Source organism: Vanellus vanellus (genome assembly GCF_965231255.1).
Source record: "Vanellus vanellus genome assembly, chromosome: 14".
In the NCBI taxonomy this organism is placed as follows: Eukaryota; Metazoa; Chordata; class Aves; order Charadriiformes; family Charadriidae; genus Vanellus; species Vanellus vanellus.
This window is the reverse complement of record NC_138919.1, coordinates 8,839,294-8,856,892: the sequence shown is the minus strand read 5'-3', so window position 1 is coordinate 8,856,892 and position 17,599 is coordinate 8,839,294. Positions and strand designations below refer to the sequence as shown.

Here is a 17,599-nt window from a genome sequence, read left to right as displayed (position 1 = left end):
GATTTGGTTATCTGCTTTTTATCCCCCCAGCTTGCAACTGAGTATCTTATACTTTGGTGCAGAGAATGTTCTCCCTTGTTATGCTCTGACTTATGCAAATAGCGTGTCTTTAAATTTGAAGACATTACATATAATTCTTATGATTTCTCTCATCTGTTAGTAGCGTCAAGGGTGTATGAAATTTTTGGTCCCATCTTTGATGTACAAAGGTGCATCTCTGATACTTGGGAACTTAGTAACAGTTTAGTTATATGTTAGTTTGTATATGTGTCTTAATTGGGGGCTTGTCAGTGAGATGATGTGGAAGAAGAGGAGAAAGTCAGGAAAGTTGTCTGTGGTTGGGGAATGGAAGAAGGAAGAAAACATAATTTTTACACCTTAAGAAGCTTAAGCAATGTACGGAAGTTGAAGAACAAAAACGTGGCTTCTTTGCAGCAAATTGAATGTTGTAAAGTGACTAAGAGAAGCTTTTTTTTTTTTTTTTGTAATGGAAATTACTAGGTTCCACTGTTTATCTTTGTGAATTACGGTGTTTGGTTTTTGTTTTTGTTTTCTGAAAGCAGTTGCAAAGTACCTCTTTATTTTTATCACTTTCAGGCAAATGAGTCTGGGATGATTTATATTCCATTCTGTCTAACATAATCACAGGTGTCATCCTTTTCTTTAACATGGTGGAGTACTGCTGTTTAGGCTATATGTTCAGGATTTGACAATTGAAAAACAAAAGTTTTCAGCAGTGATTTTTATTTGAAATTTACAGATACTTCATGGCAAACTGTACTTTAAATGGCCATAAGCAATGTAGCATCATTTTGCATCTAAGAGCTTCAGTGTTTTACTTTGTTTTTCTCAAATGAAAATAAAAGTTAAAAAAAACCCTCCAGTAGTAGTTCTTTGGAACTATGACTTAAAATCCTATTTAAAATATTTTAATTTTTTAATATATATTCAAGTAAACAAATTCCTAGCATCAGTGTGATTTGGTATCAGTTGATGACATAGCCATTACAGGCACATGCAGCTCCTTTAATCTTATGTTAAGCAATCTAGACAAAACCAGCAAACAATAAAACTGTATTCTGTCTTTAGGTCCTAACAATGCAAGGGTCTCTTCATTTAACTCAAGTTAAGGTTATGTGAGAATACTGTAGCTGATGAATTATTCACTCAAAATTATTAGGACATTGTTGTAGAAAGATTCTAGATAAATAATCTCTTCCGTTGCCTCTGGCTGCTCTTTCTACTGTTTTATTAGAAATTACAGACTTGCAGAAACCTTTCTGTCAGTAGTAGCGGTAATAGTTCATAGCAGTGTTTTTTCTGCACTTGGTCAGAGGATCATAGGCTAATTCAATTTGCACGAGTCCTCAGGTGGTCTGCAGGTCCTACAGAGATCATCTGTGAGGTTAAACAATGTTGCTGAGGGCGTTACCCATTTGGGACTTGAAAACCTCCACAGACTGCACAACCTCTTTGATCAATCATGTTCCAACATTTGATTGTCCTCATGATGAAAGAGTTTTTCCTTATATCCAGTCTGAGCCTCTCTTGTAACTTATGCCTGTCTTTGTTTGTAATTTATTTTGTCTTTGTTGCTTTTGGTTTTTTTTAGTAGTTCTGGTGCTGCATATTGCTATAGATTAATGTATATGCTTTGATGCTATAACTGTAGGATAGTATTATCCATTTACAGATAGGTAAACCATGGCAGAATTGTGGATGTGGCTTGTTCACACCAATACTAAAATGGGAATGTGTTTTGAAATTGTCGCTAATTCACAATATGTTTATAGTTTTACTACTTTGCATATGGTAGCTTGCTTATGAATGTAGGACTTGATAGACTAATGCTGAGGGCTAATATGGTAAAATTATGAGTTGCTGTGGTTAGAAATGAAAATGATAGACTAAAGCTTTTGGAATATAAACTTCATTCAATGATATCTCGATTAGAAGTGAAAGAACTAGTATTTCCAACTGTAGCAAAGAACGTTTTACTATGAGAGACCTGTGACATATGAAACTGTTCTTTAATTACTTGACAGGACAGACACTGAAACGCGCAATGGCAGCACTGTGTAAATTGTTTTCTTTGCTTTTTTTTTTTTGTTGCATAAGGCACCAGTGAACCTGGCTTCAGATTCATCTCTGTGCTCTCAGCTTGAGACATGACCACTGTTTGGTGCTGATTAATGATTGGTGATATGGCAGTTATCAGAACTGTAATATTATTCAAAGTGATTAATATTTGGGTGAATTGCATAATGTCAGTGTCTTCTCTGCCTACAGTACAATTGTACAAATTGTATTTTACTGAAATCAAAATGATCTTACTTCTGAATAATAAGTATTGGATTATTTGCTATGAAAAATAATGTCAATAGTTAGGACTTTGAGTTTCATTTAACGCTGCTTTCAAAGAAGAGAATTTAGTTATTTGAAAATGCCACTTAACATTACTGTTTTTATAAAGTATGTGAAGGAGGGACTTAGAGTATGAAATACTTGTACTTTATTTCCATTGGATAGGTTTTGATTAAAAAGTGATGATAATCCAAATTTTGAAGCTTTTCAAAATCCTTGAGATCTGTAAATAATCACAATGCCAAGAAACACTTGAGTTTCACTCTCAGCACAAGGGGAAATCTGTTTATTTTCTTTGTTCCTGTACTATTTTCACTTCCTACTTTAGTATTGTTTTGAGCTTTAGCAAAATGGAAAAATGACTTTTACTGGTCACAAGAAACAATGAAATCGTTAAATTGCTATCATCCTGATACAAATCTGGCATTTTAAGGAATGCTTTTTTTTTTTTCCCCCACATATACATGTGTGTTATTTTTGAGATGCAGATCAAATAAGTTGAAGACAAAGGAGTGAGACATACGATATTAGAATGCTCTTATTTTTTCAGTGGACCTCCTTATTGTTTGCATGTTAATGTGCCTATGAGGTCCTAGTTCAGCAAAGCATACCTTTAGTTTTGCATCCTGCATTGTTGATTCAATGGTTCCTGTCTTTTGCACATTTTTCTAATTTAGAAGAGCTCTGTTTTATTCTTGAATAGCTGTCATACCTATTTGGCAGAAGTTCTAGTTAATGAGTCTAACCTTCTTGTTATGTATTTAAGTTTTTAAAATTATGTTATAAATTTTGCTAATCTAATGCTGTATTTTGCTTTCAGCAGAGATTAATAAAAATCTGAGCATGTTTCACCAAAAGAAGTCATAAACTGTAGTGAAAACCTGTCCAAAATCTGACTGCATGCTTTCTACTGAGCAGAAAGAGAAGCATCGTGGATGGCCTTTTCTTAAAAATCTTACTACATTAAAAAAAAATTTATAAAAGTGATAAGCAAGGAGTTTCAGGATCAATCTGTTTTCTCTCTTGTGTGAATTTTTATTCTGTGTCTTTGAGGAAATTTATCTGTCTTTAAACATCTGCTTTATGCTACGTACATTGACATAATGATCAAAAGCCAACATAATATTTGAGGTGATAGTGCACCATTCGCTTATACAATAGAATTATTTTTCCTTTTTTAGTAATTTAGAAAACATGTTGAGCAAAGACATTCATTAAACTGTCAAAAGGAGTACATACATGTCTTCCTTGAGAGATTGATGTGTTTTAAATTTTTTTGTAATGCTTGGGTTTCTCAGATTTTTTTTCTCTTAGAAATATCCTGTTTGCCTTAAATTCAGTCTCTTAATATGTTACTAATTGTATAGATTAACAGCTTTCAAACTGTTCTAGTTATTCGAGCAATTCTATTTATAACAAACCAAAGCCATGTGAACGTTATTGTTAATCTTATATTTTAAGATACTTTCAAGCAGTATGTGTTTGATGCAATATTAATGACTAATGATTGCCAAACTATACCATGTAGTAATGATTTGAGTCTTTCAGATGAATTACTTGATGTTTGGTTGTTCTTTTCACCCTGAGAAAATGTTAAGAGGTGAATTGTAATAAATATGTCCTTATAATATGTTGTTAATTTGGTTAAGAAACAGGAGAATGTAAAATACTGGGTGTTTTTTTGGACATTTACAATTACCAATGTAGATTTTTCTTACCTACAATTGAAAAATTTGAGACAACTGCCAAAAAACCTTTTAATCAATATTTGGGGACAGGGCAAGGAAGGTATTTTAGTTGAAAAGGGGTATTGTTGCCATTTAAATGTAACAGGTTTTGGTTTTAAAGTAATATAAATTTGTCATTTACATGTCTGCAAATCCTGGAGCTACCTGTTCCTTTGGACCTAGCTTCTAGCTTTTCACAATCAGCAGTAAGACAGGGTTCTAAAGAATTTTTTTCCTTTGCATAATATATTCCCAGCTGAATGTGTGAACCTTTTCTATGGATGAAATACAGCTTAAATATGTTTTTACAAATGAGTTCTATTTAAAAATGTAAGATAGAATCCTTTAATGTTTGTTTGGCTTTTTCAATGAAGTGAAAAGTTCCAAGTGCCTAAATAGCCTGAAATAAATAACCTATTTAACTGGAGAGTTATACAAAGATGACATAAGATTCACCTTTATACAAAGTTATGTACGATTACCTGCTTGTTTTATAAAATTTCATGTAAATGCATTGAGATATGAGCTTAGTGGGTTTTGGTGCATCGTTGTTGTTGTTGTTGTTATTGTTGTTGTTGTTATTATTATTATTATTATTATTCCAGAGCCAGTGTTTTGGTACTACGTGAAAGAAGTTCTGAATAAACATGAACTGCAGCGCTTTTACTCTCTGAAGACAATTACTACAGATATTGGTAGAGGTCGAGCTTGGTTGCGCTGTGCATTAAATGAACATTCCCTGGAAAGATATGTTCATATGCTCCTTGCAGATAAGAATCGACTCAGGTACCGTATTTTATATCTTTAATGCAGGAAATGTATTGAAAAAAGTAGTACTGAGATTTAACAAAGCAAGCAACCAACCAAAAACCACAGCTGTAATAACACACCATATTAATTGCTATGCTAGTGAAGCTGCTTAACCTCATACTTTCATTTTGTTAATTTTTGAGATTTTTGGCAGCCATTAAGCTAATGACTTGTGCCTATATCAACATATGACCTGAAACTGACTGAGAATATATGCTTCTATCCTCATCTTCATTTCCATCCTCTTTCCTAACTCCCTTCCCTATTCTTTCAAGAGTTTTCCTCACTGAGACCTTGACATCATGCTTTGAGGGGCCCCCCTCACTCCATTAAAATAGCACAAAGTTGCAGCCTTGATCTTATCCATTCATCAGTGCTAATTGCCTGTGGCCTTTTGGAGGTGCTCATCCTGTAATTGAAAAGCTCTAGTAGTCAAGCAGTAGGTAGCTACTACTGCACATCACTTGGAAGTGGTTTTGTACCAGTTTGTTAACCTTGTAACCTTCTTGTTACAGAGTTACTGAGAATAACTTGCTATGCATTGGGAAATCCTAAGGTACTTTGGATGTGCAGAATGCACTTAAGTTCACGTTTGACTGAGTCCTACTTTTTTTTTTAACCTTCTTCAGCTCCCTTTCTTTTTAAAAATTTGAGGTATTTTCCTTTCTTACAAATAACTGTTGAGCTTGAGCAAGTCCAGTGGATTCAGCAGAAAGGCATTCTTTCCATTTGCATCAATTAATGGATGTACTGGATAAGATTATTGCCAGAACTGAGCTTGTTAATACCTCCTTTTCATTTTTAGTGTGTTGCAGTCATCTATAGCTTTCTTGCAAGACAGATTTCAATATGAAATTAAATAAAGATGAATGAAACAACAAAGGAAAAAAAATCTGAAAAACCATTGTAAGGGTATTAGTGGCTTGGATTACTCTGTCACTATTTACTCTCAGACTTGTACCAATACTTGCGCAGTGTCAGGGTTGTCAGCACTCTGCACTGTACATGAAATATTATTTCGGAAAAGGCTTATCCCAGAATATTTAAGACTTCAGTGTTATCCAAATTCAAATGGAATTTACACTATCAGTTTACATGCCAAATTTTTACCTCTTTTGGAAACTTTTAAATGCATCTGTCAAAATTGTCTAATTAGGTTGAGGGTTTTCTTGCTATCTGTTTTTATGTTTAGTTAGCTGAATGCTGATAGTAAAATTACAACATCCTGCTACTAAAAAGAACCAGGTTTAGAGCAACTAAATTCATGTGTTCACAGTGAAATTCATGTTACCTTTTTTTTTCTTACATCCAAATTCCTAGATGACTTAACTATTTAGGGTTATTGATGTGGTTTTGGACATTGAATCAGGTCACTGAATCATAGAATTGTTTGGGTTAGAAGAGACCTTTAAAGATAGTCTAGTCCCGTCCCCCTGCTGTGGGCAGGGACATCTTTTACTAGACCGGGTTGTTCAAGATGAAGTGGATCTCTTTGTTTGTATTCATGCATTCTAATATTTTATAAAATGGCTTGGTAATTATGGTCAACTATAGTTATTTAAAAACTTATATATGCAGTATAGCAGTAAGTGTAGAGAAATATTGTGACTGCTAATGTAGTATGAACCTCCTTGCCCTGAGTGGCTTTTTTCCCATTAAAAAAATGCAGAGCTAAAACTGAAGATGAAATACTGCGTAGCATGCCTTTGATAATTGTTTAGACAGTTCTATATATTTCAGGGCTTCAGGGAGTTACAGTGACATATAATTTGATCCATTGGTGTACTAATTTTTCAGAGTTTTCATGTTTTTTAGAAATGGAATATATGTTTATATAGGACTGACTATTCTTTTTTTTCTTTTTTTTTTTTCCTTTTTAATTCTAGTGTCTTCTATGAAGACTGGTCTTTTATGATGGATGAAGAACGTTCTAGCATGATCCCTACGATGGCAGCTGGTAAGACTTTCTCTTAAATGCTACTGTTGCTGGAAAACTTTTTCATTTTGGGATGTTATATCTGTTTCTGGTTGCGAGGAGCTTCTCTAACACTCTGCTTATGTGGAGAATGTGTGTCAAATGCACATTCAGGGTGAATAATCAAAGTACTATACTAATTTATGTTATGAATTAATGAACTGTTAAAACACTAGAACTGGCCTTCCTACAGTTCAAAAGTCTTTCACATAAATTTTCTAACTATCAGTCAAGGCTAACTTTTTTTTAAAAAACTAGCTCAATTTAGAGAAAGCAAAATGGATTATTCCTGACTAGAAAAAAGAAATGATAGACTTTTACAGTAAGACCCAAATTGTAGATAAATACATAGGACAAGAGTAAGAGTAAGGAATGATAACAGATAATTTACTTTTCTAGAATTTGACCCCTTTTCTCAGATACATGGTGTCCTGGTTCCGGCAAGGATGGGGTTAATTTCCAAGGAGCCGGCAGGGGAGGCATGTATTCCATACCACGTGACCCATGCCCCGCTATAAAAGGAGCTAGCCGGGGCGGGGGAGTCAGTCGCCACTCGGGGGCGGGCTGCGGCGGTGCGGGTCCGGTCGGTGCGCTTCGCGGCGGTACTGTAATCGCGTTCTTGTATTCCTTTACTGGTGTTATTGTTTTTCTTTCTTTCTTTTCTTTCTTTTTTCCCTTTGTCTGTTCTGTTAAATTATAATATTTCAACCCACGAGTTTTGCCCTTTTCTGCTGATTTTTCCCATGGCTGTGGGAGTCGAGTGAGCGGCTGTGTGGTTCTCTGTTGCTGGCTGAGGCCAAACCACGACACATGGTCACACGCTTCGTTCTGCAAGATAGGGTTTACAGGAGTTCTTGTTAATAGAATATAGGAACCACCAAATATTAAAGTTGTAGTGAAATGGGTTTAAAGAAAAGGTTATAAACAAACGAGTTCACAGTACGTACTGCTTATTTAATGTGCAGCTGAACAGCCATCATGATGAATTCAGAACTGATTGCATCAGCTTGAGTATCATCTAAAGAAGAATGAATGGTACATGACAGAATAAGAATTCTTACATGGAGAACTGTGGGAAATTTTTTTGGGAAAAGTGTTTTACATGTCATAACTTTGTTAATCCTTAGGTTTTATCTTTGTAACTTTTGTATGAAGTATATAGTGGGTTTTTGGTCTTTTTTCCCCTTTCTTTTATCTGAAGGCCTGAACTCCATTCTTTTTGCAATCAACATTGATAATAAGGATTTAAATGGGCAGAGCAAATGCACACCCACCGTGTCTGATTTGTTAAAGGAATCGACGCAAAATGTAACCTCATTATTGAAAGAATCCACTCAGGGTGTTAGCAGTCTTCTTAGAGAGATAACCGCATCATCTGCTGTCTCGATTCTAATAAAACCTGATCAAGACGCTGACCCACTTCCTGTTCTCTCAAAGAATGTCAATGCTGGTAAGCATTTTTGCAATGTTAGTGCCGTTCAGAAACTTATAAAATATTCAAGTGTGTTTAAATAACCTTTTCAATTAAATTTAATGCACTATTATGGAACAAAACCTTAAAAATAAGTGTACTACACATACAAACTAGTTGAGTAAGAAATAAAAAGTATGATTTTTTTTAGAAATACTGGTGTGAATATTAGATGATAGAGGATTAGATGATTAGATGAAAGAGGAAGACTTCCCCTGGGTTGAGGAGGATCAAGTGAGGGACCAGTTAGGTCAATTAGATATTCACAAGTCCATGGGCCCTGATGGGATGCACCCGAGAGTGCTGAGGGACCTGGCAGAGGTCATTGCTGGGCCACTCTCCACCATCTTTGAAAGGTCGTGGAGAACAGACGAGGTGCCTGAGGACTGGAGGAAAGCCAATGTCACTCTGGTCTTCAAAAAGGGCAAGAAGGAGGACCCGGGGAACTACAGGCCGGTCAGCCTTACCTCCATCCCTGGAAAGATGATGAAACAGCTTGTTCTGGGCGTCATCTCAAGGCATGTGGAGGAAAAGAAAGCTATCAGAAGTACTCAGCATGGATTCACCAAGGGGAAATCATGCCTGACTAATCTGATAGCCTTCTATGATGGTGTGACTGGATGGATAGATGAGGCAAGAGCGGTAGATGTGGTCTACCTTGACTTCAGCAAGGCGTTCGACACGGTCTCCCACAGCATCCTCATAGGGAAGCTTAGGAAGAGTGGGTTAGATGAATGGACAGTAAGGTGGATAGAAAACTGGTTGCAAGACAGATCTCAGAGGGTTGTGGTTAGGGGCGCAGAGTCTAGTTGGAGGTCAGTGACGAGTGGTGTTCCCCAGGGGTCAGTACTGGGTCCAGTCCTGTTCAATATATTCATCAACGACTTGGATGAGGGGATAGAGTTCACCCTCAACAAGTTTGCTGATGATACAAAGCTGGGAGGGGTGGCTGACACACCAGAAGGCTGTGCCATCATACAGAGAGACCTGGACAGGCTGGAGAGTTGGGCGGAGAGGAATCTTATGAAATTCAATAAGGGCAAGTGTAGGGTGCTGCACCTGGGGAGGAATAACCCCATGCAGCAGTACAGGTTGGGGGCTGACCTGCTGGAGAGCAGCTCTGTAGAAAGAGACCTGGGAGTCCTGGTGGACAACAGGATGACCATGAGCCAGCAATGTGCCCTTGTGGCCAAGAAGGCCAGTGGCATCCTGGGGTGCATCAAGAAGAGTGTGGCCAGCAGGTCGAGGGAGGTCATCCTCCCCCTCTACTCTGCCCTGGTGAGGCCGCACCTGGAGTACTGTGTCCAGTTCTGGGCTCCCCAGCTCAAGAAGGACAGGGAACTGCTGGAGAGGGTGCAGCATAGGGCTACCGAGATGATTAGGGGACTGGAACACCTCTCTGATGAAGAAAGACTGAGGGAATTGGGTCTCTTTAGTCTGGAAAAAAGACGGTTGAGGGGGGACCTGATCAATGCTTATAAATACTTAAAGGGTAGGTGCCAGGAGGATGGGGCCAGGCTCTTTTTGGTGGTGCCCAGTGACAGGACAAGAGGTAACGGGCACAAACTTGAGTATAGGAAGTTCCACCTAAACACGAGGAGGAACCTCTTTACCTTGAGGGTGGTAGAGCACTGGAACAGGCTGCCCGGGGAGGTGGTGGAGTCTCCATCTCTGGAGACATTCAAAACCTGCCTGGATGCGTTCACAGAATCACAGAATAGTCAGGGTTGGAAGGGACCTCTGGAGATCATCTAGTCCAACCCCCACCTGTTTCCTGTGCAACCTGCTGTAAGGTGGCCCTGCTCTGGCAGGGGGTTGGACTAGATGATCTCCAGAGGTCCCTTCCAACCCTATGATTCTATGATTCTATGATAAATGTGTGTTTTAGCTTTCTTGTATCACTGTGAGAGGGAAGCTAAAACTATCTTATTGGTAAAGTGCTTTGCTTGTCATCTCAATTTCAATTTCTTATTCATAAGATTATGCCTTGCAGTTTCTGATGTAATGATTTTTCATTTTTAATATGATTTCTTTTGGCATTTTATCAATCATATGTCTGTTGTTACATATCAGATAAAAATCTTAGCTTGTAATCTTCTTCAGCCAGAGCCCATGTTTACAGGCTGAATTCCTATATGAAGTAGGTAATTACCACAAATGAAAATTTACTCATATGCTCTTTTTACCTTTAAATGTGATACTGTTGTTTGTAGTCTACTAAAGTCTTAATCTCTTATAATTTGAAATCAGTCAGGCAAAATATGATATTCATTATACATTTTGAGTTCCGAAAATAGCAAAGGAATATTTCATCATCTTTATTTCCAGAAGTTGAGCTGAAAGAATGTTTTGCTTTGTAAAGGTATAAAACTGCAGCAAGATTCTGGGATTTGTGTGTTTTTCAATTAAGAAACAAGGATTGAGTTTAGTCTTTAAGTTGGTTTTGTTATAGAAAAAGAAAAAAAATTACAGGCGAATGCTATCTGGTAGGAATAGATGTTGAGATAAAATCTATTTTTTATTGGCACTTAAAATAGACCTTTGTCTCAAAACATGGTTTTCAAAACCAACTTCTGGTAACAATTTTGTTGTTTAGCACTTTAAATGAGACTAAAATAGTAGGTGATACTTGACTTGGGATAACTTTGTTAGTATAGAATAGGCTTGCAAGATGAAAGAATAATTGACCATATGCTGCACATGACTCTACAACATAATGTATGGTATGTGTACAGTACATGTGTATACAGTGCACGTAATGTACAACTTACAATAAATTGTCACTTAAAAAAAATTGTGTTTGTCCAAATGCCATTATATGTTGCGTGTTAGAGCAAGTCAGATGTTTTGAACTCTCTTTTCCAGTTCCAATTGAATACTGCTATGAATGCACTCCAAAATATCTTCTAAAATCTGAATTGTGTAAGGCATATAAAATAAAGATGGTAGTTCAAGTTTTAAAAGCCCACATATATACGAAGATAATGAAAAGCCTTGAACATCTAAGTGTTTTTTTCTTTACTAAACTCATTTAGTACGTGAATTCTTTTAAGAAAACACTAAGTGTATTACATTTTTTCTCTTTTCTAAACTATGTAAACCTTTATGTTGCTACTAGATTTGAAATACAAAAAAGATCGAAAAAAGAAGAAGAGAGTGACAAATATTATCTCATTTGATGAAGAAGAAGATGAACAAAGTTTGGGGGATGCAACAAAGACTCTGATTACAGGAGAAAGTTCAGAAGAGAGTGTAGACAGATCTTCAGCTTTTGCATTACCCTCATCTGAAAGCACTCTTGGAAAAAACTCGAATGGGAATGAAAGTAACAATTCATGGAAGAGCAATTCAGTATTCATGAATGGAGAGTATGAATACCAGAAACTAGATGTGAAGAGCATTGATGATGAAGATGCAGATGAGGATGAGCTATATGGAAGAACGTTAGGAAATAAAGGCACAGAAGGTGAAACTAAAGCTTCTGAAAAGTAAGTAATGTCGCAGGAGCCACTGGTAAATGTTCTGTGCTTCTACCCCTCTGCCCCTTCCTTCATGGACACTTGGAATTTTGTGTAACTAATTGAACTATAAATTTTCTCCCCCGCTGCCCCCCCTGCCTCCTCCCACCTTCCCCTTCTCTCACCCTTTTTTTTCCTCTTTACTGTTGTTTGAGCTGCTTGGGTCACTGTGATGATGGTATTTTGCTTCTAAGTTCCACTGAAAACCAACATTTCAAGATTTCAGACGTGTTCTCCTTGAAGTTCTCAGTTGCTGAAATTGTTGCATGGTACAGCCTGGCTATAATTCTGGCCTACTTGAAGTTTTCTTACTGTTAGTATGATATCAACTCTATTTCGGCTTCACAGTAAAACCATGTATGTTAAACAGAGTAAGCCTCTTGCCATCAGACTAGATAGTTAAACAAGACAAAACTGGGAGAAGAAGAACAATCTTTAGATACTAATATGCCCTCTTTAATTCTGACACCAAAATCCCTGTGAGAAAAAGAGGCAAGCGCTGCTTGTCTCATCTGCTTTGGAATGATCTGAATCTTTAGTGAATATATGTATGTCTGAACCAAGAAATTGGCAGGCAGATTGAAGTCATATCTCCAGAAGAAATATAAGCATTGTGAACATAAATATTGACTATATAAATAGGTTGTTTTGTTTGTTTTAAATCTAGGTGTCATGAAATAAGCACATGCAATTCTCAGATATGCAGTTGGACTCCTCTACAGGTCCTGAATGATGACTCAGATGTTCTATTTCCTGTCAATGCCATTGGCTCTTACTCCCAAACAGGTAGGTATTTTAATTTACTGAATTGCAGTGAACTTTATAGCAGAATTGCAAACATGGGACAATGGTTAGAAATAATGGAATTGTAAGGACATAGGAGATACTGCACAACTGGGATGGGTTTATTCTATATCTGAATCAGAGTTCTCCATTTGAGTAGATTTAGTTGAGGAGGATTTACCAATGTCAAAATAAACCAGAGTTTTGTTGGGATTAAGCTCTGGTCTTGTATGATATTTTATTAATGTTTAGGATGGTTGAATAGAAAGTATCCTTATTCGTTTTCTAGATATCACTAAGCTGGAAGAAGATGCAAATGTGTTTGAGAATTTGAATTCAAATTAATCTTGACAGATTGGAGAAAGTAGAAAATATTGGATGCAGTTCAATAGAAGCTGTTATCTGTTTATATATACGATGGGAAATGATTGGCTAAGAAATACTTCTTCAGAAAAGGATATGGTAATCATAGAATGGTTTGGGTTGAAAGGGATCTTCAAAGACCATGCAGTCCAACCCCACTGTCATGGGCAGGTACATCTTTCACTAGATCAGGTTGCTCAAAGGCCTGACCAGCCTGAATACTTCCAGTGATGGGGTATTCACAACTTGTCTGGGCAACCTGTTCCAGTGTCTCACCACCCTCATTGTAAAAAAAAAAAAAAAAAAAAAAAAAAAAAAATATTCTTATATGTTATCTAAATCTACCCTCTTTCAGTTTAAACTGTTGTCCTTTGTTCTGTCACTGCAGGCTATAGTAAAAAGTCTCTCCATCTTTCCTGTAAGCCCTCTTTATATATTGAAAGGCTGTAATAAGGTCTCCCTGGAGCCTTCTCTTCTCCAGGCTGAACAATCCCGACTCTCCCAGCCTTTCTTCATAGGAGAGTTGTTCCAGCCCTCTGATCATTTTTGTGGATCTCCTCTGGGCCCAATTCAACAGGTCCATGCATTTTTTGGACTGTGGACCCCAGAACTGGATACTCAAGGTGGGATCTCACAAAAGCAAAATAGAGGCAGAGAATCACCTCCCTCAACCAGCTTGCTAATTTTTCAACTGCCAGTACCAAGTTGTTTTCTGCAGGAGACCCACTATAGTGGGTCACAAGCTGATAGTTAATTAGCAGTTTTGTCCTTCTGCAGTAAAAGCACACTTCATATGGGCATGCTTAAATGGAAGTGTCATTTGTAAAGTTATGCTCAGTTGGCTCTGATGTGGCCTCACCTGCAGTACTGTATGCAGTTCAGGGTACTTACTGCACTTCAAGAATGATGTGGATCATTTGGAGAAGATTTTGAAGCAAGCAATAAAAATGATCAGAGGTATGGAAAAGAAAACCTGGTGCTTTTCCAGTATCTATACTGGTACCAAAAACAGTAAAAAAACTTCTGCCACCACCACCCTCCCCCAGTTAATATTTTGCTAGCTGTTTATAAAATATTGCGTTTATAAAACTTAGGGTATGTACTATCGTTTCAGTGACCGCTTAAAAACTTCTCAGTATCATTCAAATAATGTTTTATTTGTAAAATATTTCATATTTTTTGCATTTACATTATTTGTGCCAAGAGTTTAAATGGACTGTTAATTGAAGGCCTGTGGAAAAAGTGTAATTCAGTTCTGTAAGTTCGGTGATAAAAATCGTAAAATAATCGTAAAATAATGCTGTACTGCCCTCTGCTGTATTTTAAGACGTACCTCTTAAGAAATGCTAGTGGTTATAAAAAAATAGAAAATATATTTTCATTTTTTTCTTGTGCACCCAAATTTTTCAATTTATGAAGGAACGGATTTAAAAAACATTATGTAGTTTGTAGCATAGTGTTCTCTTAAATGTTATACAAAAACTGTTAGAAAAAGTCCATAGATGTATAGGTAGGTGTTTGTTGACTGCAACAGACTGAAATCTGGAATACAAGTAAACATTCCTGTTTATGGGTGGGGCTGGGTGGAATGGGAGCTCACAGTTGAGCTGTGGAAGTTAGTAGCCAGTCAGATGTCACAAGGCATCAGGAGCTAGAGCTAGGGGTTTGTAGTGGAAATCAAAAGTCAGGAGAGCAAGCCAAGACTTAGTACCGTAGACAGATGACCACAGAGGACAATAAGTGTAACAGGGGCTTACTTTTACTAAGGAGATACCAGAGACCCTTGTTTCATCTTACTTCATCTCAGAACAGTTTTGAAAACAATGCTCAGGCTACTAGAGATTATCAGCAAGAGGCCCATTCAGATCCCTTCTGACCCAGTATACAGATATTTTCAGTTCTCCTCCTGCCCCTCTTTGTGGTAAACCCTATGTCCAGCATGCAAGCCAGAACCATACGACATTGGGCTGGTGAAAGGAATCTCCGTCAGTTACAGGAAACAGCAATGCAAATTCTACTGCCTGATTTTGTGATTTCAACTTTCCATGCTGTCACTGGGCGCTTCTGTATAGTCATGAACTGACAGAGTGTGCAGGCAGTCCACTAAAAGGCCCGTCATGCAACCTAAATGTCAACCAGTTCAGGAGAGTGATACACATGGGTACGGTCACCCTCTCCCCAGTGGTAATGACAATTTGATGAGATTGAAAGCTGCTTGAGGCAGTTGTTTGCTTGACTTTGGAAGCTACGCTTTTGCTAGATGAAATAGAGGGAGTGTGTTTTAGCTTTTTCTGAGGGCAGTTCTGTCCAGTAACTGTAAAGCTCATTATTATTATTATGAAAACATTTTTGCTAAAACATGCTTAACAAGCTCTTGTAAAATATACAGTTTAACCCAATATTGTGGTTCATAGATCTTAATAGAGATAAATAACAAGACATAAATATTTGAAATAGATTACAGCATAATCTATAGTGTTGTATGTTAATATCAGTGTTTTCAGTTTTAGTCTGTTACAGTGCTTCAGGGATGTGTCAGGGTGTATCATATCTACATGTACCTATAGATGAGAAAGCCCGAGTCAAAATTCAGTTGCTTGGAACAAAAATGAAGTATGCGTTTATGAACTGAGCTTCAGTAAACTCTAGAACTTAAAAAATGATCTTTCTCCTCCACAGTCATTCTGACAGAACTTTAATTCCCGTTAACTTTTTTTCTTAGAATTCCTGCTTTTTAAATTCTATGCTATTTTAGCTCATGATTTTAGGATTGTTTTATGGTAACTTTGTAACCCTTACATAGTGAAATGCAGAAAATATCAGAAAATGTGGTTTTTGTTTCTTTCTACCTGAACTGCCTTAATGACAGCCCCAGTAACGTGTGTGTTTTGATCCTGGCAGTTGTGTGTCTGTGGAGAGATGTGTATTATCCATGCATTTTAAAAAATATCTCATCTGTCTGATTCCCAGTGTTTAGTACGTAGGCATAAGGAGCCAGAGAAAAGCCGTGATGCTCTGTTGGGAGTGCATAAAGGACTGGTGTCTTTGCAAGGTTTCACGTAATGGCGAATAACCACAAATTCTTTTCCTGCATCTCGAACAGATTTGTAATGGCCACGTGGTGGTTAAACTCCTGGGGCCTGCAAAAATAACTTCAGTAAGAAGTCTCTTCATAGCTTTGCAACATTGTTATCAATGTAAAATGTACATCTAAATTATAATTTAGGAATTGTGCAATACAATTTTGTTTCTAAACTGATGGCTGTGTTCCTAAGGGACTTTACAATCCTGCTGGCATTCAGAGTGAACGTGCAGAAGCCAACCTTGGAGAAAGAATTTAAAGTATTTAAAAGCCTTAGTAAAGATTAATATTTCCAGTTAAAAATGTAACTACCTTCCTTCTTATTTGATTTTATTTTAAGTACTGTTAACTGAAGAAGGCTAATGCTTGTGCATTCTACTTTAGATAACTTGGAGAATGGAGAGGGGCATGAACATGTTGTTCATGCGGTAGAACCGGTTCCAAGAAGACCTGATCTTCCGTACAGGTATCTGTCAAATATGTTTTTCTTAAAAGAAAAAATTCTTCACTCTGTAGCCTCCAACTTATTGTTGTTACCTAATGCACGCTATACTCCCTACTTCTACTAATGCGTATTACCTACTCAGTCCTGGAAAACAAACTATTCATCAGGGTACTTTTGCAAATGTTTGGAAAGACAAATGCAAAAGCCTACACTTCCCTTTTTGCATAGTTTATTGAACTTTTCCTAATTATCTTGAAGAAGTCACGTAGTCATGTCAATTAACAGGCAGACAGCCGCCTGGTTTTGAAAATATGTTTTATGTTGTTTTTTATGTTATTTTTTACTGTATTCTCCATGGCCTGTTGATTTGGATCTTTTTGTGTGTATTCTTAAATCAAACTCACAACAGCTACATTAAAGGATAATTAAACGTAAGTTATTGAATATGGGTGAATATGATGATAATTCTAGCTTCTGGAATGCTTTTTTTCTTAAGTTTGGAATTCAGGATTTTGTTTTCATTTATTGATGGTATTGTACTTTTATGACTAGAGTGGAAGTCAGTCCTCCAGCTCAAGTGAATACTTTAAGCAATATGTTGCCTTCAGCCACTGTGCCAGAATCCATGACAATTAGTAAGTACTTCCTTGATGTGTCTAGATTGATGGAATTAACTTTGAAAGTCCTGTAACTCTTCATGTCTATTTTTATTTCAGTAAGATCTGTTTAGAGGAGCATGCAGCGCTTCATTTCTGATATGCTGGCCACATTGGAAATGACTACTCTGAAATGCTTTTTGAATTGGCAGATACCAGGTTATGGTTCATTGCAACTAGTATGACATTAGCTTCTTTTTCCACAGCGAAGCTAATGTCATCCTTATACTAGATGTGGCTTGAGTAGTTAAATGAACAATAATGATTTAATTTGGTTAACATCTTTAAATCTCTGCAAGCTCTGAAAACACTAATGGTTGGTTCTGATGTGATCACTTATTTTGCCAGCTTTCATTAATGCCTAGTTGGAAGAAAACCCAAACAAACTCTTTCTATGTACATTCA

General features: G+C 37.0%; 1 protein-coding gene across 2 annotated transcripts in view; it reads left to right on the top strand.

Moving 5' to 3' along the window:
• The window catches only part of SNX29 (sorting nexin 29), a gene marked incomplete at its 3' end in the record, with an annotated part of 142,224 nt that overhangs the window by 14,118 nt on the left and 110,507 nt on the right, over nucleotides 1-17,599 (top strand). For both annotated transcript variants that reach the window (XM_082490401.1, XM_082490402.1), the window contains exons 5-11: nucleotides 4,697-4,877; nucleotides 6,788-6,858; nucleotides 8,078-8,326; nucleotides 11,466-11,835; nucleotides 12,533-12,651; nucleotides 16,478-16,559; nucleotides 17,091-17,173. In XM_082490401.1, the coding sequence (XP_082346527.1) occupies nucleotides 4,697-4,877; nucleotides 6,788-6,858; nucleotides 8,078-8,326; nucleotides 11,466-11,835; nucleotides 12,533-12,651; nucleotides 16,478-16,559; nucleotides 17,091-17,173 (1,155 nt within the window). The remainder of the gene's footprint in view (nucleotides 1-4,696; nucleotides 4,878-6,787; nucleotides 6,859-8,077; nucleotides 8,327-11,465; nucleotides 11,836-12,532; nucleotides 12,652-16,477; nucleotides 16,560-17,090; nucleotides 17,174-17,599) is intronic.